Genomic DNA, 22,546 nt, shown 5'->3' with positions numbered 1-22,546 from the left:
TTGTTTAGAATAAAATTAAGACTTAACTATCATGCTTATTAATATTTTCTACCTATAACAATAATAATATATGGCATAAGTTAGAAACCATAGTTTTGACCTTGCCTAACTTTCTTGTCTAATAGTGCCCAAATCTACAAACACTCACAAAAAAACTCACACTTCATACTCAAACTTTCTTACAACCAATCGTGTCTCTCAATGACACTCGAACATTCTTATATAGCTAATTCTCCTAGATGAAAAGATTCTAACCTATCTAAAAAGATGAAATTATTGAGGGTCCTGTCGGATATCTATGATCCAGACGGTGTCTACTCAATATTCCAAAGTACAATAATGCAAAAGAAAACCTATCACCATGGTCCTTTCGGACTACGGTCACTATCATAGTCTTCGTCAGAAGAGAGCATCTTAGCTAACACAGCTTCATCCATTGCTTTTATATATTTTGTTTCCCAATCAATGTCTTCCGGATCTTGGGCATCTTGATACATGTCCAAAAAGATTTTGGATCTTTCTTCGGTATCTATCTTTTCTTTTCCTTTCCGTGATGTCGATGTTGTAGATGTTTCACTTTTTTGAGATGCCTGTGTTGTAGATGATTGTTCAGTCTCTATCCTAACTTTGTCTTTTAATAAATGAAGATTCTTTTGATGGGGTGTAAAGAAATCATCATTTGTATTCCACTTTTTGAACAAAGATAGTGGGTTGATTTCAATATCAAGGAAGGAATCTGTGTATGTTGTTGAAAACGTTGGGGCTGGCTAGACTGCTAGTTCGATACCATCTAGAAGTTCCATTTGAATATTTGAAACATGTTGGTAGAAGTTTCAATAGCATGTTGAACCCAAAACCTGCAATTCTGATTTATGAGATCCTTCTTTTGCCATCCAAACTCAAAACTTATAGTTGTACAAACTCTGGTTGATAACATCAAATTGACTATGCCCAAAACATCATTGGTCCAATTTCCTGAAGTAATGTTGATCGTGATTAGGGCCTTTTGATTGATTATGAACTTTAAAATCTTCTGTTCACCTTGTAACTCATCAACCTGTTGCAAAATCTGTTGCTTTTCTAATAGTTTGGCTTTGTTAAACTCTTTACACCATTGAGTTACCTTTTGTATTTCACTGCCATTGTTTGCTAAAATTGACATTTCAACTTTACCAAAACTGAATACTTGAGAAAAGGGATTTGGAGAAATGCCTTTTCTGGATTCAGGACTCTGATAATCCCAAGGGGATGAGAATGTCCTCAAATACTATAGAGATCTTTCAATGCACTGGGAAGTTCTTACTGTTCTTCGTTTTCTGCAAAATCCACCTTTGATTTCCCAATCTGCAAATTCTTCAAAGATTTCATATCGGGGAAAAGTATTAGTTCCTACAAAATTCTCATCATTTCTTTGTAGAAAAGTTGCTTCAAGTTCATCAAGAATATCAGGAATTCTTAAAGTCCATAGATATTTTTCAATCTCAGTCTTAATATTAATCATTTCTAAATCTAGCATTTTGGCTTCTATGAAGATTGCCAAAGAGAAATCTACACCACCTATTAGCTAATAATAATTGAAAACTTTGAGTACCTATAGCATAGGTTTAGTGTATTGGAGTGACCAACGATGATCTAGACTTTTAAAATAAAGTTTTACTTTCATATTTGGTAAAGGATAAACCTTAACCAGATCTTCATTTAGACTTAAGATGATCCCAACATTCCTTGATTGCCATGCTTAGCACTTTCGAATCCACTGATTTCTTCGCAATCTTAAACCAACAATCTTTTTTATTTCTTCAGTGATGTGGCCAAGATGATTTTCAAGAATATGAAATCTATGTACAAATGTATCAAAATCATCATCTTCTGGAGTCTTACCTTGGATTGCAAACAACTCAAATTTTGCATTTTGAATATATGCCTTGTTCATATCTCTGGTAAGAGCATCTGCCAAATAATTAGAGTTACCGGGCACCCATTCTACTTCAAAGTCATATCGTTGAAACCAAATCTGCCATGACAATAATCTTCCTCTTCCTAATTGTCTTGAAATTTGTGCAGACAAGAAATATTTAAAATTCATAGAATTTGTTCTAATCAAAAATTTCGTTGGTGCCAAATATATTTCAAAACGTTGAATTCCATTGAATATTGCAAATGTTTCCTTTTCAGCAGTAAAATAATTCTTTGATGAGGTAGAAACTCACCAGATGCATAAGTACACAATTCTTCTACTTCTTCCCCTTTTTCAAATAAAACTGTTGCCCAAGATTCATCAGAAGCATCAGTTTGCAGAATCAATTAACCATTTCCAAGGGGTTTTAATTTTGGACGCTGTTGACATTCAACCTTCAATTGTTGAACTGCTTTTGTAGCTTGCTCTGACCAACCTAAATGAAGATGTCTTCTGATAGGTGTTGTTTTTAAGGACAATTGAGGAATATACTTATGAACATAACTGAGAACACCTAAAAATCTGAATGGTTTTTGTATATTGTAGTTGATCAGGAAATTCAAATAATTTTGTTAATACATGAGGTTGCATCTGAATTTGACCATTCATGATATGTATTCCCAAAAAATCAATACTTTCTTGAAAAATTACCATCTTCTTTTCAGAAAGAACAATACCATGGTTTTGAACTTCTTTCAAGAAAAATTTTAAATGATTCATATGAGGTGCCAAGTCTGGACTATGTATCAAGATATCATCAATATATGTAACAATGAACTCATACCTACCAAAAATAAAGTCCATTCTTTTCTGGAAGAAAGCTGGAGCATTCTTCAGACCAAAAGGAACCACCTTCCATTGAAAAAATCCTGCTAGACAAGTAAGGGCGGTCTTATGTCTGTCTCCTTCTTCAATCTGAATCTAATAGTATCCGGACTTCATGTCAAATTTATTGAAGATCTTGTTGTTCTGAATCTTCTGCATTAATGTCTCTTGACGAGGCAGGGGATAATTGAAGCTTTGAGTTATAGCATTTAATGGTTTATAGTTAATAACCATTCTTGTTTTTCCTCTTGCAATCTCAGAATGATTTCTTACCAAAAATGCAGAACAAGAATAGTGAGATATGCTAGGTTCAATTCGCTACAAACTTAGCAATTCATCTATTTGTTTTCTAATTTCTTATTCATCATTTGGAGTGCAAGGAATTAACTTACCTTTGACTCCATTATCATGCAGAATCACAATTTCTTGCTTTGGACTTTCAACTTCTCAAAATTGTTGAGGATTATTGGAACAACTTTTCAACAATCTTTCAAACATTGAACTTTGTTCTGAAGTCCAACTAGGATTCACATTTGCCTTTTGTTTATGCTTTAACTCTATCTTTTCTTCATAGCTCTGTAAGACTTCTTGCCAATTATTTCAATCATTCTCTAGTCTTCTGGCCCCTGCTTTTCTCTGGCTATTTTCTCTTTTGGCTTCTGAGTCTGCTAGCGTGAGTCTAGGTATAGAGATAGCTTTCTTTTTTAGATTTAATATCAATTTATCTTCAATGATGGTCACAAGAAGTATAGCATTGATAAAAGGCATTCCCAAAAATAAGCTTGCTAATGGATCATAATGTTGAATAGCTGAAATTTTTACAATGTTCCCTCGAACTTTTAAAGAAATGTTATCCACATAATGAGTGAGTTTATCTGAACCACCAACAGTTTCTGAAACCAAAATATTCTGTAAAGGTTTCCAAAGACCTTTGAAAAGAGATGGGCATGCTAAATTATTAGAGCCACCTGTATCTACAAATGCATCAACATTTATCCAACTTCCTCTAACCTGAACTTGAACTGGTATATACAACAAGTTATTTGTTTTTACCATCTTTTTGAGAAGATTTTGCTCAGCTAAATTGTCATATTCTGGAAGTGGTAAAGAGGATGAAGAAGTGATTTGTTTTTCATATGGACAAAATGAATTCAACTTCTTCAATGGAGAAACTCGTTGCTTACCTTTATCAATCTTGACATCAGTAGACCAAGCTATTGATGTACATCATCAGTGTCATCACTGTCTTCAGCAGTTTCTTCTTCAGTATTGTCTGTATCATATTCTTCACTATAATGTAATTCTTCTGAAAAAGAGGACTCATTATCTGTACAGTCATGACAAATATTCATCTTTTGTACCAATTCTGAATAGGATTCTTCATCAAACAAAGAGGCATCAATCAAAATATATACATCTGATACATCTTATGAATCTACTACTGACCAATCTTCAATTAATTCATCAATTTCAAAACATGCTTTCAGTTTATTTGAAGAACTATTGGGACACTTTTTGGTAAAATGTCCTTCCTGTTTGCAAATAAAACAGCAATTATTTTTTCTTGGTTGTTTTCTTTTCTTCAAAAATCTGAACTTCTTGAAAGGTCTTCTTGTATTTGCAACTTTCTTGGGCTTAAATCTTCCATATCTTTTTGATCTTTTCTTTCTCTTTGGAAAAGGTGTCTAAGGCAATATAGATCTACAAACATCAGCACTGGGAGTTACATCTTGTGCTTTTCTTTGCCAACACAAATACTTCACCTTTTCTTTACACTGAATAAAAGCTCAATCCAATAAATCCGATCTATCTTCTTATTTTGAACATCTAAATCTTTCATGATCAGATCTTCTAAATTACCAGGCAATTTTGATAAAAATGAAATTTTTTGAGCAAAGTCATTAAAGAGATTACCCTTGAAGACTTTTGACATAAAGTCTTGCCCAAACTGATCTAAATATTTCAAATCCTTTAATTCCATTCTTGTAAGATCAGTTAAGATTTGTTTTCTTTCATCTACAAGCTCTAGCACAAATTGAGTTTTCAACCGTATCTCTATTGTTGATAACCCTGACTCAGCCATTGCTCTTCTTTCTTCATCTATTGGTCCCATCCACCAGTGATAGACTATACCTGTCATTCTTTTTCAACTAGGACCATAATTGAGATGTTATCTAATTTGGTGGTGACTTGCATTTGGTATAATGCACCAATCCAAATTCTGATAGATTCTCCGGGATTTGAAGATTCATCTAAATGTAACACACATCCACTTGTATTAGCAGCAAATAAATCTTCTTCTACTCGAGGATACTTCTGAATTTCTTTCACTGTATGAGCTTTATTCTAATTCTGAATAGAAGGCAAAATAAAAGAAGGAAACTTTGAGGCAGCCTTTTCTAAAGTAAGAATTTCATTTTTGGAAGCAAATGAATCTTCTGTTTTTAAGGCTTTTCCTTTTGCTACCTTTAATTGTTCTTCAACAGAAGCTTTAGGATTTGATTCTGATGCACTCGTTTCAGCGTCTTCTTCTTCTAGATCCCAAAAGTTTGGAGTGTTCATGTCAACTGTAAACTTAGGACCTTTTGATGCCTTTGCTTTCTTTTTGTCCTTTTTTCTTTGTCTGGCTTCTCTTTCTGCGCTTTCTTCTTGCTGTTCTTCATACAACAACTTTAGATTAGCCATTATAAGCTCATTCTGTTTTCCCAAATCATCAATAGCATCTTCAGCATGAGAACACCAAGTGGTAAGATAATTTCCAATCTGATAGACTTGGTCTAGTTCATTTGTATTTGATGAATTATGCTCAATCAGAGGAGCACAATCAACTCTGGTTGGAGGTTGTCTTGATTGGGAAGAAGTTGTACAAAACTTTGTTTAGGAGGCCATTTTCCCCCTTTTACAAAATGATGATTGGCATATTGCCATTCTTCCATTAGTGGAAAATGAGATGTGGAAGTTCTAAATATTTTATTTACAGCAAAGAAAGGTTTTTCTTCAGGTATATACAATTCTGAGGTAGACAGAATAGGTTTGGCTTGAACAGACTGAGTAATCTCTGTCTTTCTATTAGAGGCTTGCAGAGAGGTTTCTTCAACAGGTATAACTGGTAATACATGTCTACGAGGTCTCACAATAGGTATAGGGACTATTGGTCTATCTGGGATGATATGGACTTGACCATTATTAATAGTCACTCTTCTAGACTTATCAACTGGTTTGCCAGATTCTTCAAGAGATTTATATTGGAAATACTAGTCGTTAGGAAGATCAATTTGATCATATGAGACTCCTCCTACCTATGCATTACTAATTCCAACTGTAACACAGTCTTTTAATTGTGGCTACTTCAACTTAGGATGTACTGTATTATTCAACTAAAATGATGTCTGGATTAAAACGGATAAGAATTCACTATCATCAATCATCTGTAAAACCTGAACTCCAACCATTAATTTCCAGCAATCTTTTAGATGTTTATCAGTGAGACTGATAGCATAATCTGGAAAAATAGTACCATACTGACATCCAGTAGCTAGATTTCCTATGATAGTGCCAATTCTAGCATGATCATAATGGTTATGGTGGGTGTCAAAGACTTCAGCAATACATGGAGTATTCAACCCGTGTCTGAACAAAGAAGCAAGGCCAATTCTAATAACTCCAAAATGAAGATAGGAGAACTTTTAATCTTTTGCACACTGTCGGAATTTTTTAAGTTCATCTTCAGTGAACAAAGTCAAAGCAACAATTTGTACGACGGACCTGAAATTTTGATTTATATACATTGGAAATGATAGTGTATGGTGGCCAAATTGGATATGGAAAATGTTTGGTTTTTATGGCTTTATTTAGCCATTGGCCATATTACTATACTATGAACTAAGTTAATGATTGGTTCTATGCCTTTTCTTTTCCATGGGATATTATTATTCTCATCCAAACAAGATGAAAAGTGTACTAAACTAATGATCCAAACAAGATGAAAAGTGTACTAAACTAATGATGATTGGCTCAACGCATGATGCATAGAAATAGCCCTAGCCATCTAGTACAAAGCCTTTAACAGTTAACTTAACTTCAAATGAATATGCTAGGGTTGTCCATCTGAGACATGGCATCCTCAGTACTGTGGACAAAATCTGTTTTGAGAAATATGTCAGAGTCTACAGATTGTTGCAGAATGAGAACCCATACTAGGGCAGAAAACTCATGTTGATACCAACCCGTATAATGTCTCATACACAACATAACTAGAGCAGACCAGCAGATGAGAAAGAGAATATGGTAGGGAAAATATATTTTACCCACTTAATTGTAAAACTCAAATTAGAAGCAGAAGAAAACTTAAATTGCTGAAATAATTGTGTTGGGTGCAATTTAAATAATTGTGTTGGGTGCAGTTTAGTAAGGAAGAGGGATTGACTGTGTTAAATTTATTCCACAAGCACTGTTATAGGCAATTCTAGTTTACTCCTACAGTTCATGAAACATAAAAAAACGAAGACGGCGATGAAGGCTACTTGTTATTTAACTACCAGAGTCTCCAGAAAAAAGGTACATTTGTTGGGACACTTCGCTTGTTAAGATAAATTCAACTAAAACCTTGCCCTCAACGTAAGGAGATGGCAATCTGTTCAATTGGAAGAATTCTTATGTGGATTTGGAAAAATTATGCCTTCAAAATGAAGGGTACAACAGTCTATAACAGACTGGAAAGGAAGAGCAGCAGGATATGCAACATGTAACCAGGTGACCATCATAGAAAACTAAGGAACACAGATGATCACCCACGTGCCTTGCTAGATGTTGGTAGACACATATGCAGTCTTCGGTCTCCAACAATTTTGCGGTCATCTCTGTAAAAATGCTTTCAGTGAATGAGAAGGGGTTACAAACGCTTTTAATGAGTGAAAAGGGTAGATGGTTGAGAATAGTATTTTCTGTACTGGTCAGTATTAACACTCCACAATTAAGGTTAACATTACTTTATGTCAAGTGACAAACTACAGGCTATTAAGGTCTCGTAAGTGCAGGTTCAGAAGGGAACAAACCTACCCAATATATGAAATACAAAATAATATATTTCATAAATTCATTGTATTAAGTGGCTTTATTTTAATAAAATATTACATTTCACATTTTCCATGCATCTGTGAATTTCAATATTTTATCATCATCAACAAGTGATAATAAATATTTAGTCAATAAACAAATAAAGAAATAATTATAAACCATTATAATCACTCTTAATATTGTAACTAGGACATTTGATAATAAATAAACAAATTAAAAATAAATAATTATCTTTATTTGAGAAAGAACAAAAATCAGTAAATCACAAGAGCTATTATTTCATTTTTAAATGATCACTGAGTTATTTTTATACTGTGTGCAGGAGCTCTCTAATTAAATTAATAAATCACAAGAGTTATTATTTCCTTTTTAAATGATCACTTAGTTATTTTTATAATGATTACTCACTCTTCAGTGTGTAGGAGTTCACTCAAATAATGTGCCTAAAAGCAAGAAACAGAATCTCCAGATTTCTATGTTCAAACATGTCAAGGAATTGACAGCTTTCTAGTATCGTCACGAAAACATCAACATATGGGTTTTATGATAAGAGGTCCAATTTTCGTTACCTTTAAGGGAAATAATAGTAATGCCAATTGGGCAATAGATTTCCCACCTCTTCATTTACACTTAAGCGTGTGACTTCGAAGGATTTAAACTGTATTGTCCATATGGTTTGACAGTTTGAGTCAAATCAGATGAAGGCTTCTTTAGAGAGTTATGTAGCTCTAATGAGCTTTAACAGTCATTATTGTAGGACATATTTGAAGCAAAAGAATATTTGCTCAAACTACAAGGTAGATTTTAGCTTTTTAGTTATGCTAGCAACATACTTCCCCTGGTAGAATGCTTTCTCCAGCTCAAGCCTTGTTGGTTGACGAGAACCATCTCCTGCGTATGTCCCAGAACCATAGGTAGAGCCACCTTTCACTTCGTTTACTTCAAACATGTCAGCTTCAAAAGTGTATCCCAGTGGGACAAAAATGATGCCATAATGAGCCAGTTGGGTAATGGCTGTTAGCCTGTCACCATTCCAAACAAAGGAAAAACAGATGGGTTAAATTATTTTCTTCTCATTTATATCAGGGCATAAACGCAGAAGCTATAGTCAAATGTAATCATAGCCTTTTCATGATACCCCAGTCCTTTCCTCTGAGGTCTTTATTTACTTTAGCCTTCTACGGTCAAAATGAAATGAGCAGAACAGGCAGATTAATGGTTCCTACAGTACGCTGCCTAAACTATTCATCTCAGATAGCATACCTATAACACAGTACAGGGCAGATTTGACAAATATCTAGATAAAACACAACTGATAAAGAAAAAGTCCGAACCACAAGACTTTCCAGATTTTAATTTCCCTTGCCATAGGTTTAATATATGGACAAGCAAACGAAAAACTAAAGAACAATCATATCATAGGAAAATGGATTATCAGAAAATATTGTAACATAGTATTTACATTACCATATCGACCTATGGAGGATCTAGGATCCACATTTCCACAGTTCAGGATACGTTTTCAGTTTGGAAGTACCAGAGGATGCACACAAGATATATTTCCAACTTGCCAGAAACATCAAGCCAATCGATCCTCAGGAAAAACAATTTACAAATACACATACATACAAAAAATAAAAAACAAGAGAGAAAAAAGAGAAAGTGTGCAGCCCCAAAACCTTAACTTTTGCCTAAAATATGTGTTTGTGAGCACAATTTGGTGTTAAAATAATTGAAAATCTGAATTTTTATGTTATTTCCCCATGTAAATAACCCGACTTTTCAAAAATTCCAGCAGATCTACATTGGTATTCATGAAACTTAGCCTAAAATACAGGATGAGAATTTAAGTCTTAAATCCGAAAGTCTATAAGAAATCATTATCTAGATTTTATATTAATTTTTTATATGAAAAAACCCCAGAACTTCGTTGCAGGAAAAGTAAACAAATTTCAAGAAAAATATGGAACAGAATACAGATCTTGATAACCAAGGATATGCGACCATCTACCATGCACACAGTAAACCTATTTTCAAACCTTTTTGAACCGAGAATTGTAGACTGAGCAAAGCAGAAATAGGTTTGAGAAGTTTTGATGTGAAAAACCGTAAACTTTTTAACTGACAAATCTTAAAAGTATTTTACTTTTTAGTACTCGGATGCAGGATGCCTATTGTAATTAGTACTACTGACTCCATAGATAAGACATGGTAATCGACCCCTTCCTTCTGTGCAAATCCTTTTGCCACAAACCTGGCTTTGTGCTTGTCAAGTGAGCCAGCAACTTTATACTTGTTTTTGTAGACCTACTTGCAGCCAATTGGTTTGGTTCCCAATGGAGGATCAACCAGCTTCCAAGTTCCATTATTTATCAAAGCATCATACTCCTTTTGCATCGCTTCTTTCCATTCATCATGAGAAGTGGCTTCTTTGAAGGAAGTTGGTTCAAAATCTGAAGACAAATTCAGTTCACAATCATAAGAAACATCCATATCAACATGTGAATAAGAATCATTTACATCAATGCCATTTTGCCTAGTTGAATTTCGTGTTCCTATCTTTCCAACCTCATCAGGATGAACACTTTCAAGTGTCTTTGTCAGCCATTTTGGAGGACCTTTCTGAGATGGCCCGGGCTGCTCAGTTGACTGAGTTGGGACTGAATCAAGATTAAGTCTCCTAATTCTGTTAGTCACATCACTCAAAGTATCATCAATGGTTGGAGCTTCATGTAGGGGAGAGAGTACTTCAGAAGAAGATTCCACAGATTGATCCAGTATAAGAATCCCCCCTTCAAGATGTGGAATTTGATTATCAAATTCTTTAAACGATTTTGCATGTCTGAATCTATCCAAGCAATCAAGTTGTTGCTCAACAACATCGTCAGCTTTGGAAGATTCAAGAAAGATTACATCTCTAGATACAACAAACTTCTTATTAACTTCACCATAGAGACGGTATGCTTTGGAGGTATTTGAATACCCCAAGAAGACACACCTACGACTCCTTGCACCAAGTTTGTTTCTTTGTTCCTTTGGTATCAAGGCATGACAAGTGGAACCAAAGGCCCTGAGATGCTTTACCGAAGGAATGTGGCCATACCACATTTCATAAGGAGTCTTGTTTCTAATAGCATTAGATGGACATCTATTCTTTACATATACAACACATAGAACTGCATCAGCACAAAACATCAATTTTGTATTCTTGAAAAACATCATGGAACGTACCTTATTTAAGATTGTTCTATTCATTCTTTCAGCTACTCCGTTCTGTTGGGGATTTATAAGGCACAGTGGTTTGATGTTTGTTCCCATGCTGGCGAAGATAGTTTTCAAATTCATTTGGAGTGTATTCTTTTCCATTATCAGCGTGAAAAGAGCCAATATGAGATTGTGCATCATTTTCAATCCATGTAGGAAAATTCTTGAATGTTTCAAAAGCATCAGATTTGTTCTTTAATAAATAAACCCAACACATTCTGGTGTAGTCATCAATAAATGTCATCAGATATTTACTTCCATTTGCAGAAGGAACAAGCATTGGACCGCATAAATCTAAATGAATGAGTTCAAGTTTTCTATGTGCTCTGGAATGTGGATCATGAAAACACTGTTTGTTATGTTTTCCTAGAATACAAGCATCATATTGCTTAAGTTTCCTAATTGTAGGCAAACCAATAACACCACTTTTCTTCAACAAGCAAAGGTTGTCATAGTTCATGTGTCCAAATCTAGCATGCCATAAAAGACTTGATGGAGATGTACCTTCAACATAATGAGAATTGTATGAGAAATTTTGTGCACGAACAGAGGTACCTTGCAGCTTCAGAAGTCTTTCTTCTTCTAACCCCGTCATGACAAGTGAGTGATCTGATGCTTTTCTAACCTCAACCTTGCCATCAAACATATGAATGGAGTGTCCTCACTGGCGATGTGGACCAAGGACAACAAGTTTCTCCTCAACTGTGGGAGATATAAAACATCATGCAAAAGAAAGTCTGAAAGACCAGGGAATTTGAGCCTAATTGTGCCAAGCCCTGATGGCTTGAGTTTTGATTTGTCTACAAAGTATACTGCTCCATCAACATTGTCAGTGAATTCTTCAAAAAAATCTCTTCTAAAAGTCATGTGGCAAGTTGCTCCTGAATCAAGCAACCAATCATTTTTCCAAAAAGCAAGTGAAGCATTAAACAAGTCTTCAATTACTCCAATATTACAATGTGCCACAACATAGTGAGTGTATTTAAGTGCTTTACCTATCTCTTTGGCTTGATTTCTTTCCTGCTCAATTCTGTCCCAAGTCAACTTACATGTAGATGCATCATGTCCATCTCTATTGCAACGTATGCAATGAAGATCCAACTTTTCTCCTTGAGAGTGTCTGCCCCTTCTACCTCTGAAATTTCTTCTTCTCTTCCTCTTCGACCACCTCTTCCTCTAGAAGAATCTTGGGCATGATTCTTCTCTCTATGTGCAAGACACAGCTTCTTCAAAACATTGAGGAGCTGCCTTCTTCCCAAAAGCTTTCTCTCTCTCAGCAACTTTCTCGCAAAGGAGTCAAAGGTAATATCTTTGAGGTTTCCATTTGCTTGCAATGACTCAAGATAATTTGAATAAGTGAGATAAAGTGCCTTGACAAAAGCAATAAGAAGAATGTCTAGTTGCTCATCAGTGGCTTTGATATCATGCATAATAGATCTTACTTCTAATGCTAAAGCAAGAGGATCATCATTTTTCAATTCAAGACTGAATAATTTAATCATCAACTGGACAACTTCAAGTTCAGAGTGTGAGTCATAGAGTTCCTTCAACTTATGTACGACTTCAAAGGAATTTGAAAATGGTGAAATATGGCAACTCACCTCTTCATTTACAGATGCTGCAATCAAAGCATAGGCCTTGCTGTTCTTGTTTTCCCAAATGGCGAACTCCTAATCTAATATGGGCCTTGCAGGTTCATTATCTCCTTCTCCTACACAAACTCCTTTCCACAGCTCATTGAAAATGAGAGTGTGTTTTATCTTCCACAACCATTCTGAATAGTTCTCTTTCCCAGAGAGAACTACTCCAACTATAGATATCAATGAATGCATTTAAAAATGTATGTGTTGTAAAAAAAATGCACTTCTGCTAGCAACAAATGCATTTCTGATAGTAATTTCGTAAAAAATTACAATTCTGATATATATATATATAGCAGAGGTATTATATGAGGGAGGGAGTATATGAGGGAAGTTTATATGAGGAAGGGTTATATGGGGGGTTATATTATTCAACAGCATAGTCAATGTTCATGCCATAACCAACAGCGTTCAGCATACACGCCATAACCAACAGCATTCAAGCAATGACAATCGAGCGGTTTGGGTCATGTCAGGCCTCATTATATGTGAAGTGGTATATAAACGCAGTGATATAAATCGGGAGGTATTGGAGGGTGGTATTGGATCAGCGTGGTATGGAGGCCAAGTGGGAGGGCTGCGTATGGCAGCAGCAACGCAGTGAGGAGGGGTGTAGTGGTATGATTCTCGCTTTGGGTGCGGATGTATGATTGGATGCTCACCGGGAGTGTTAGGCGTATTATGATATGTTGGCCAGGAACATGGCTAGGAGCATTAACGTAACAGCATTTGGGAGGGCAGTACTCGTAGACCGGGTAACCACTGGAGCAAGTGTGGTATAGTCAGTATGGGGATTGGTGGTATGTGAGAAGTGGAATATTTTTAAAACGCATATGACAGCGTAAGATGGGGCAGAGTTGTCACAGTAAAACGCAATGTAAAAAACCGAGAGTGGGAGCGAGAGCGAACTAGTATGAGCAGCATGACAAGAGGGAGGAGGCCACCAAGCGGAACTGTATTAACACCCGCAGATTGTTAGTTTTTGGTAGCATCGGATGTGCTCTAGCCATGAAAATTGGTGGAGAGGCTAAAGCACATGAGTTCTAAAGAACCCAGAAACTGTTTGGTGAAATTCCACCCAGATTGTATTTTGTTAATAATTAATATTTTTAATGGGGTTCCTAAGTCTATTATTAGGAAAATTAAAATATTAATGGTTATTAATCAAAATATGGGTGAGAATGATCTAGAAGACAGATCAAGTCAAGTTTTAATCTTAGCTCTTGATTAGAGAATTAATCTCGATCGTTGAAGTCTCAACGAGAAAAGTATAAGAAGGAGGCTTGGGGTTCATTTAGAAAGACACACTGAGAGAACGAATTGATCTAGAGTTCGAAATTTTTGGGGCTTGGAAGCTGAGAAATCCAAACTAAGTGATCATTCTGCAGCAGAGGGGCGGGGATAGTTCGGGAATACTGGGCAGAGAGGTGGAAAGCCACTAGTGGAGGTAGCGCAACACCTAGAGGGATTGACGTTGGGCCAGTCTGGACCCATGCAGGCTTGACGCAGAGCCAGAAGGGCCAGCGCAGAAGGGAAGGGCTACATATGGTAGCAGCAACGCAGTGAGGAGGGGTGTAGTGGTATGATTCTCATTTTGGGTGCGGATGTATGATTGGATGCTCACCAGGAGTGTTAGGCATATTATGATATGTCGGCCAGGAACATGGCTAGGAGCATTAACGTAATAGCGTTTGGGAGGGCAGTATGCGTAGACCGGGTAACCACTGAAGCAAGCATGGTATAGTCGGTATGGGGACTAGTGGTATGCGAGAAGTGGAATATTTTTAAAACGCATATACAACGTAATATGGGGCATAGTTGTCACAGTAAAACGCAATGTAAAAACCGAGAGTGGGAGCGGGAGCAGACTGGTATGGGCAACGTGATAGAGGGAGGAGGCCACCAAGTGGAACTGTATTAATACCGAAACTATATTAACCCCGCAGATTGTTAGTTTTTGGTAGCATCGGATGTGCTCTAGCCATGAAAATTGGTGGAGAGGCTAAAGCACATGAGTTCTAAAGAACCCAGAAATCGTTTGGTGAAATTCCACCCAGATTGTATTTTATTAAAATAGTTAATATTTTTAATGGGGTTCATCGGATGTGCTCTAGCCATGAAAATTGGTGGAGAGGCTAAAGCACATGAGTTCTAAAGAACCCAGAAACCGTTTGGTGAAATTCCACCCAGATTGTATTTTTTTAAAATAGTTAATATTTTTAATGGGGTTCCTAAGTCTAAACTTAGGAAAATTAAAATATTAATGGTTATTAATCGTGAGAATGATCTAGAAGGCAGATCAAGTCAAGTTTTAATCTTAGCTCTTGATTAGAGACCTAATCTCGATCGTTGAAGTCCCAACGAGAAAAGTATAAGGAAGAGGCTTGGGGCTCATTTAGAAAGACACACCGAGAGAACGAATTGATATAGAGTTCGAAATTTTTGCAGCTTGGAAACTGAAAAAATCGAACTAATTGATCATTCTGCAGCAAAGAGGCAGGGATAGTTTGGGAATACTGGGCAGAGAGGTGGAGACCCACTAGTGGAGGCAGCACAACACCTAGAGGGATTGACGTTGGGCCAATCTGGACCCACGCAGGCTTGACGCACAGCCTGAAGGGCCAACGCAGAAGGGAAGTTGCCTTCACGCAGAAATCTGGAACTGTCGAGGAGCTGCCAGAACAGTCGGGAGAGGTTGATGCAGAAGCTCCAAGAGGAAAAAGAGACAGCATAGGGCTGACGCAGGACCTACGCGGGGCCAGCGCAAAGATAGTCGGGGGTTTGCTAATTCTGCTACCGGATCAACTAGAAACAGCGGGGTGAAGTGAGGTAATCTCACTCAGTTTTCCGCCATTATATTTTTATCTATAACTGGATTGTCGAGAGGGCATCCAGCATTGTATTCAAAACTACTGCTTAATAATATAAAACCCTCAGAGCTGCTGCACCGGTTTTCCCGCATTGGGTTTTTCCAAGGACTATTTTGTCCAAAAATAATTGTCATATGTATCTTGTTCTTTGCTCAGTTTTTTGTTTCATGTAAATTAAAATTTAAAGTAGTGTAGGCTGCAGAAGTAATTTACTTCAGTATTCAGAAAATAACTTGATAATGTATATTAAAATCAAGTAGGAGAATTAAATTCAGTTTGATGCAGTAGGGGTTTCTTGGACTAGGAATTTTCACATGGTATAGGAGAAGTAAATTCAGTTTGCTGCAGTAGGGGTTCCTTGGACAATGAATTTTCACATGGTATCAGAGCGTTGATTTTGAAACAGGAAGAGCAGATCCAACGCTGAGCAGAGAGGCCAATAGTTGCATTTGGCAGCAATTCAAATCCCCTTAAAGGATTGCGCAGTCCTTGCTGGGAAGCAGAGATTCCGAGGAAATCTCTCTCTAAGAGAGTCAACAAAGAGGTGTGATTTCCAGTTCGTGAGTTTGCAGAGGTGGAGGGAGTGACACAAAGCCTCAACGCAGTGCTTGAAGGACGTAGTTTTTGCAAGGGCAGAAATCCGTCGAAAAAGAGCGAAGACACATAGAAGGGGAATTTTCTCCTCAGGGGACTTTTCTTGCCAAATGTTCGAATTTCTCACTTGTCGGGCAGCAGTGTTGAGCAGTTACTAGAGGAGTCAATTCGACAGTTTCGGTGAGATGGCATCGCATGGGCTCAGAGATCAGGGCAGGTTGAAAGGAGATTCCAACTATGTCATATGGAAGACCAGAATCTTAGTTGTTCTAGAGGAGTACGATCTCGAAGCCTACGTCAAGAGTGTTGTGGTTGTTCCCACTGACAATGATCAAAAGAAGAAGTACAAGGTTGAGAAGGGGAAGGCGAAGAGGTTCATACTCAATGGAGTTCGAGATCATGTGGTCTCACACTTGCAGGGCAAAGATACAGCGCGAGAGATGTGGGAAGCTTTGTCTTCACTATATGAAGGCTCTTTCGAACAACGGAAGATGTACCTAGAACAAAAGTTGCAGTGGACATTGATGCAGAAGGGAGAAGGAGTTAACTCCTATCTTCAACGTCTTCAGGACACCAGAGACTAGCTTGCTGTAGTGGGGTCTACTCCTCAGTCTACCGCAATGGTAAGGATAGCCCTGAATGGAGTCTCAGATGAATGGCAAGTCTTCGTCCAAAGTATATTGGGCAGGGAAAGACTACCTTCATGGGAGGAGATGTGGAAGCCCTTCAACAGGAGGAATTAAGGAGGGACCTGGTAAAGGTCAACCTCAATGGCAATAGTGGGAGTGGCACAAAGACCAAGGCGGAGGAGGAGAACGCAACTCTAGCATCAAAGGAAAAGCAAAAGCAGAAGCGGAAGGACATTTCGAGGGTGAAATGTTTCAGATGTGGCGAGATTGGCCACTTTTGTTAAAATTGGAAACTAGGGCCAAACTCCATTGGCAGCTGATATTTTTCTTGGATCCCTCTCATCGAGAGGTGTAGGATTGATCTAAAGATCATACGATTTCGATAAGTATTCATGGAGTTATGAATTTATTTGTGTTATAAGTCAATTCGTTAAGGTCAGCCAACATCCAAATAACACCCACATGTGCTCAACGTTTTAGTATAAAAGGAGATGACTTGAGAGTCATTTCACAAACACTTCTCTCTTGATTTCTCTCCACATGTTTTGGGTTTTAGTGTGAGAGAAATCTAGGAGCATTGGAGGAAAGGAGGCTACCCTATCCGCAGCAAAGAAAACAGGCCAACGAAGCTATGGAAGGGATCTACGTTGACCTAAAGGAGCTCGTGGAAGATGTTTAACGCAGCTATGGAGGAGGCCTTAATAAGCCCTAGCCGCAGTCCTAAAGCAGCCCTAACGCTGCCCTAACCGCAAGTCTGCCCAGCCCTAACCACCTCAAAACAGGGACAATGTGGAGAGGTTGAGGGCTCAAACACGCCCTAAACAACAACGTGCTAGGGGAGGTGTCTCATGAAGGTGTGCCGCAGAGATTAAGAGTTGTTTTGGTGGATGGTTAAGGGTTGTTGCAGCATGACGAGATGCCCTAACCAGTCACAGTATAAACAGCAGTGAAAACAGACTTGGAACAACAGTGCTAGTAGTATGATGGCAAGATGCATGGGCAGCATGACAACAGCAATGGCATAGTGCAATGATGGCACAATTGGGATAGCAACATGGTACAACAATGCTACATTGGGGCAGCAAGCATGGTGCTGCAAATTGGGACAGCAACATGGTACAACAATGCTACATTGGGGCAGCAAGCATGGTATTGCAAATTGGGACAGCAATGCTACATTGGGGCAGCAAGCATGGTGCTGCAAATTGGGACTGCAGCAAGTATGGTAAGAAAGGTGCAGCAAGCACATTGGGACCTCAGTATGGTAAGAAAGGTGTAGCAAGCACATTGGGACTGCAAAGGTACATGATGCAGTATAGTGATGGGTACAGTCATGATTGGTAAAGCATGATGGGATGCAGCATAGTAATGATGGGTGCAGCATGGTGCAGCGCAATGAGGTGCAACATGATGATGAGGAGCAGTACAATGATAGGTGCAACATGGTGATGGAGTCACATGGGAGAATTAGTTGAAGCAGCATGTCTTCAACTGAGTTCAGCTACCTCATGTATCATCTACAGATGATTTATGCTCTTATCTAAATAAGTCAAAGTGTTGACTTCTATTGTATATGTACTATCTCTCTCTCTCTGCTAAACTATTGAAGAACATATAAGAAGAATTGATCAAGGGTTTCCCCACATTGAGGTTTGTCCCTGGCTGACGCCACATCTTGTGTCCTCTTGTCTTGGCTTGTCTTCTACGATCTATGTTTATGTTCTATCTACAATTTACTTTAACGCTGATGTGATTGCTAATCTGGAAAAGATATTGAGCTAACTGTGAAAATTGAAATAAATTGCTCTAAGCATAGAACATACCTAAAATTAACAACTTTGCATCCAAATGTCCTTTGACGCAAAAGGATAAGGATGAGAAACATGATCCTAAAGCTGCTCTAGCAAAAATTGACGAAGATGAGTTTGCCATGAGTGCCCACACATCTCCAGGAGGGAAATGGGGCGATATTGAGCTGTAGTCGAGAGGACTACATGTAGGAAGGATCCTTGAGGAGTCCACCTCTTGGATCAATTCCTTGCTACGGGAGCCCGAGATTCAGTAGTAGTGAGATGGACTTAGTGTCAGATGATGCAGTGGGTTGGTTAGAGAGACAGATGCAGTAACTTGAGACCAGAGACTGATTAGCGCAGAGCAAGGTTGGCAGCAGTGCAGATGGCACAATGCAGAAGTCAGCAGCAACACAGAAGATTCAGAGGGTCAGAGACTAGTAGCAGTCAGATTCTGACATTCAGATGGTATTATGCTGAACACAGTAAGTTCAGAAATTTCGGATGCTTTTTCGTTGCTGAGCAACAGCAATTGGAAAATGACGCAATGCAGAGCTAGCAGTGGCAGTGTTAGCAACAGATGCAGAGGGAGTTGTAGTATAGATGCAGCAGTGGCAGTGGCAGTGTCAGTGTCACGGGCAGCAGCATAGTAGCAGCAGCAACATAGTGTTGGTGGCAGCAACAGTGCGAAAAGGAAATGCTTCAGAGACAAAGCAACATGCAGTTGGACATTGTTACTAAAGCACTTTCCTCGCTAAGAGGGAGTGTTAGTTTTTGGTAGCATCGGATGTGCTCTAGCCATGAAAATTGGTGGAGGCTAAGGCACATGAGTTCGAAAGAACCCATATACCATTTGGTGAAATTCCACCCGAATTGTATTTTATTAAAATAATTAATATTTTTAATAGGGTTCCTAAGTCTAAACTTAGGAAAATTAAAATATTAATGGGTATTAATCAAAATATGGATGAGAATGATCTAGAAGGTGGAGTAAGTCAAGTTTTAATCTTAGTCGTTGATTAGAGACTTAATCTCAGTTGTTTAAGTCTCAACGAGAAAAGTATAAGGAGGCTAGGGGTCCATTTAGAAAGACACACCTAGAGAACAAATTGATCTAGAGTTCGAAATTTTTGGGGCTTGGAAGCTGAGAAATTCGAACTAAGTGATCATTCTGCAGTAGAGGGGCAGGGATAGTTCGGGAATACTGGGCAGAGAGGCGGAGAGCCACTAGTGGAGACAGCGCAGCACCTAGAGGGACTGACGTTGGGCCAATCTGGGCCCACGCAGGCTTGATGCAGAGCCAGAAGGGCCAACACAGAAGGGAAGTTGCCTTCACGCAAAAATCCAGAATTGTCGGGGAGTTGCCAGAACAGTCGGGAGAGGTTGACGCAAAAGCTCCAAGAGGCAGAAGAGACAGTGCAGGGCTGACACAGAGCCTCTGAGGCTGATGCAGGGCCAACGCAGAGATAGCCAGGGTTTTTCCAATTTTGCTGCCGAATCTACCGGAAACTGCCGGGTGAAGTGAGGTAATCTCACTCAGTTTTCCGCCATTATATTTTTCTTTATAACTGGATTGTCGAGAGGGCATCCAGCATTATATTCAAAACTACTACTAAATAATATAAAACCCTCAGAATTGTTGCACCGATTTTCCCGCATTGGGTTTTTCCGGGGACTATTTTGTCCAAAAATAACTGTCCTATGTATCTTGTTCTTTCCTCGGTTTTATGTTTCATGTAAATCAAATTTAAAGTAGTGTAGGCTGCAAAAGTATTTTACTTCAATATTCAGAAAATAACTTGATAATATATATTAAAATCAAGTAGGAGAAGTAAATTCAGTTTTGTTGCAGTAGGGGCTCCTTGGACTAGGAATTTTCACACAAATAATATGCGAAGCCACGACTGTCTAAAAAAAGGAGTTGGCATACCATTCACCTTGATATATCAACGAGCTCCTTCAACTTCAATGCACCAACATTTAATCCTTCACAACTTTCATGCAGAGATTTGGGGTGTAGAGATGTGCATGGCATGACAATTTTTTTGTCAAAAGAGAGGCGCAGAGGAGAGACTGCAAAAAAAATGGCAAAAGGGAGTTACAAGGGCAAAAAGGGATGCCAAAAATGGAATTGGCTCTAATACCATGTCAGGCCAAAAGGTAACTCCTCAAATGAATTGTATTTCTTCATTAAGATTGCTCATGGATATATACAAGGAGGGAGAGACTCTTGGGCTTCACCTCCCAGTGTCTCTTCATTTTCCTATTCTCCATTATTTACAAAGATTCACCCAATCCCAATGATTAGATGTCAACATTGTTCACCAACAAGACCAGCTTGATCCTTTCCTTCCAAGGACTATAGTTGGACAACCCATCCAACTTATCCTCCTACCTCAGAGTAGTGACCAACTTCGCCATGTTGTTAGTCCTTCAACAACAAGGTAACCAACTTCCTCTTGAGTTGTCCGTTGTGCACACTCCGACTCAGTTGTCCCTTCAAATTAGCTTTGATACAATTTTGAGTTTTTCTAGTACTTTAGAATTAGGTCTATGTATAAAACATGATCACAAACACACTGAAATACACACAATTCCAAGCACTTTGCAAAATGGAAATGTAACAACAATGAATCAACAAATTACACAAGATTTGCAGACACAAAATTTGTTTATGTTACAACTTTAATACAAAAAACATAGGGCTCCCCTACCATGGATCATGGCCTTCACAATTAGCCTGATACAAGGAAAACTAGGGCTTGAAGTCAACAATGTTTGAAAATTGACTATCAATCTGCCCAAGAACAAGAACAAACTTGACTTACTTGTTGAAGAAGAACATGACCACAACTTTTTCAGTCCACTTGTCTTGAACACTTGGCAGGTCCTTTGCCACCTATACTCATAGAGAATATTGTTCCTTAGACACCTCTGCACATCAGCTACTCACAAGGATGTTTGCCTCTTCAAAATCACTTGCATACTCAGCTTCAACAATTTGCCTTCTCACAATGACTATGTTGCTCCAAGTTCACTGTACATAGGCTCAAATATCAACCCTATCACAACGATGTTTGCCTCATCAAAATCACTATACATAAGCCAAAAAACAATTGTCCACACCAGCATGCATGAACATACTTCAACACATCATTTCAACAATCATTCTACTTAGTATATCGGCCCTCAAACGTCCCACGGTCGACTCTCTCTCCATAAGATAACACGTTGCTCCACTATCCAAGGTTGAGGCTAATTTCGGCCTCCTTTAGGGCTGAACTTGGCCAAAGAACTCCTGCGTTGTTCTAGATGCCTTGTGGCCCTCCTTAACAGACTGTGTTGAGGCACAATAGGCCTCTTTCAAGGCTCGGCCCTCCCTCCTTATGCACAAAAACATCATCAGACCTTGCGTAGAGAATTTAATGGCTTATTCTTGCTTGGATAGACCTACACTAGGGCTTCTTCACACACAGAATCAGCGTGCTTCTTTTCTCTAAGAAAAACTCGACCTTCATCACACAGAAAATTAGACCATAAAACTTCTCTCCAACGCTGCGCTCCTCTTGAGGTATGCAGCTCCCTCTTAGGCAGATATATCATAAGAATGAATGCTCTTGTTGTGAGGCGAGACCTCTCCTAGGTCTCCTATATTTATACTTTCCTAATGTTGCTTTTAGGTGCCCCTTTACTTCTTCAAGGATACCCCCACACAACAATAAGAAAAAATTATTATTTATTTTGGGTCTTTAGCCCACTAACTTGTACCTAAATCCCACCACTTGGGTACATTTCCCACAAAACCACTTTTTCGTGGGTCAACTCCACATTAACCCAGTACCCCAAGGGTTGTGGGAGTGCCTCCCAAGCTACACTTCTCAACAGAATCAACTCTTCATTG

General features: G+C 38.3%; 1 protein-coding gene and 1 long non-coding RNA gene across 2 annotated transcripts in view; both read right to left on the bottom strand.

Moving 5' to 3' along the window:
* Positions 1-2,516: 2,516 nt before the first annotated feature.
* On the bottom strand, positions 2,517-7,766 carry LOC149201109 (uncharacterized). Its single transcript, XR_016253401.1, has 2 exons — positions 5,249-7,766; positions 2,517-5,034 (listed from the first exon to the last, which is right to left on the bottom strand). It is a non-coding gene; the product is annotated as an uncharacterized LOC149201109 (long non-coding RNA).
* A 631-nt stretch (positions 7,767-8,397) lies between these two features.
* LOC149201108 (NAD(P)H dehydrogenase (quinone) FQR1-like) overlaps positions 8,398-22,546 on the bottom strand; it is a 41,110-nt gene continuing 26,961 nt past the window's right edge. Inside the window, exon 4 of the mRNA XM_089402871.1 lies at positions 8,398-8,880. Coding sequence (XP_089258997.1) covers positions 8,649-8,880 — 232 coding nt within the window. The 3' untranslated portion in view covers positions 8,398-8,648. The remainder of the gene's footprint in view (positions 8,881-22,546) is intronic.

The sequence above is a fragment of the Pinus tabuliformis genome, chromosome 2_1 (assembly GCF_031772625.1).
Source record: "Pinus tabuliformis cultivar Carrire ecotype Pingquan chromosome 2_1, CPIR1, whole genome shotgun sequence".
Lineage (NCBI taxonomy): Eukaryota > Viridiplantae > Streptophyta > Pinopsida > Pinales > Pinaceae > Pinus > Pinus tabuliformis.
The sequence above is the reverse complement of the archived record's forward strand: the minus strand, read 5'-3'. Positions and strand labels throughout refer to the sequence as shown.